General features: G+C 53.6%; 1 protein-coding gene across 1 annotated transcript; it reads right to left on the reverse strand.

Annotated features, from left to right (window-relative positions):
* Positions 1-214: 214 nt before the first annotated feature.
* tmem271 (transmembrane protein 271) lies at positions 215-1003 on the reverse strand. Its single transcript, XM_078261201.1, has one exon. It carries the CDS (start codon positions 1001-1003, stop codon positions 215-217), a length of 789 nt encoding a protein of 262 aa, XP_078117327.1.
* Between the last annotated feature and the right edge of the window lie 553 nt (positions 1004-1556).

The following is a 1556-nucleotide window of genomic DNA, read 5'->3' on the forward strand; positions in this document are numbered from 1 at the left end:
GTGATGTACTACAATACCAGGTAGTATTATTATGTTAGAAAACATCAGAATGAGAAGGAATCCGGTGTCTTAAAATCCACTGCTGTTGTCCTCCTGGGAAACTTACTGCTTTTTGTTGGGGTTGTTGGAAAAGGAGGAGAAGAGGGGGGGTGTTTAAGCACAAAGTCATTGATTGTCACAGGGGGGGAGCGCTGCTGGGGCTGCTCCATAGCGGCTATGTGTTGCATGCCTCAGCGGGGAAAATGTCTTCGTATGCGGGCGGCAGTTCGCTGGGGAGCGGGTAGGAGAAAGGGAAGCAATGATTGAGCTCCGGGTCCGTGGGCGAGTATCCCGGCAGCTCGATTGACGGGTGTCCCCCGCACTGCACTTCTGCACCTGCCTCGTCAAACACATTAAAAACACCCAGGTTGATGTAAGACACCGGCTGTAAATCCGCCGAGCAGTCCCGCTCCTCGCTGAAGAGGATCGCACCGGCGCGCTGCCTCTGAGACTGCCGGTTCCTAGAAAACTGCGCGGTTTTGTACCTTTTGATGACCACCAGGTTGATGAGCCCGAGGAGGCACTCCAAGGTGCTGAGAACAGTGGAGACGACCAGACTCCGCTGGTAATCCCTCAGCTGCTCGCAGGCAGGGCTCACAACCACAGAGGGGAAGCAGTAGTGGGTATATTTCCTCTCCACCAGAGAAGCCGTGTCCCCGTCCACCACCGCCCCGGAGAAGGCGGTGAGGACTCCCAACAAGAAGACCACAACCCCGAGGAGAAAGAAATTCCTGCAACCGGGCTTGTCCATGCAAAAGAGCAGCGCGGTACCCAGCAGGACCTGCCCGATTCCCACAAGTATCCCGGAGTAGAAAGCCCCGGCCGCGGCGCCGAGGTGGAAATGCGCTCTCACCGTAGATCCCAACGAGACGCATCTTAATCCAACGACAACTTCGCTCAGGGCGCACACGAAGAGGAGGGTGCTGGAGAAGACGGTGCACAGTCCTTTCCCACTCAACTTCATTATATTCCACCTCTGCCGCTCTCGATCCCTCTCCCCCTTTCTTCATCCTCCTTCGTGTCCTCTGGAAGCACTCTCACATTGGGACATCATCTGCCAGTGACTCCTCCGGTTCAGAGCGGGCGATCCTCGCCACTGTGGCGTCTCTCTCGCATCCCCGCCGCTTTACAGGAATATATAAATAACTAATGCCAAGAACGCGCTCCTTTTTTGCACTTATCGATAATCCATACACAAGCGATGATCACTTTACCCCAGATTACCTAACCGTCCATTAGACTCCTGATGCACTCTCTTGGCCAAAAGTTTTCCCTTTTTTTTTTTTATTTCCTCCTGAAGAGATCATCTGCAGTCCGCCGAGTCGTCGGATTGAATGGTGTGTGGCGTTTTTGTGGCAGAGAAGGAGGCGGCTGCTTGAGCCGAAGATGCTTGAGGGTCCTGTGGACCAATGACGGATGACCCACAGGCCTTCAAATCACTGCAACACTCCTTCAGGGACTTTAAATGTGTCTAAAGTGCCCCGTAGTTACTTTATAGCGACGTAGTGTTAAATGAA

The sequence above is a fragment of the Sander vitreus genome, chromosome 10 (genome assembly GCF_031162955.1).
Source record: "Sander vitreus isolate 19-12246 chromosome 10, sanVit1, whole genome shotgun sequence".
Lineage (NCBI taxonomy): Eukaryota > Metazoa > Chordata > Actinopteri > Perciformes > Percidae > Sander > Sander vitreus.

What these genes read in the sequence shown, in the direction of transcription:
- tmem271 (XM_078261201.1), bottom strand. Translation starts at nt 1,003, where the DNA reads ATGAAGTTGAGTGGGAAAGGACTGTGCACCGTCTTCTCCAGCACCCTC.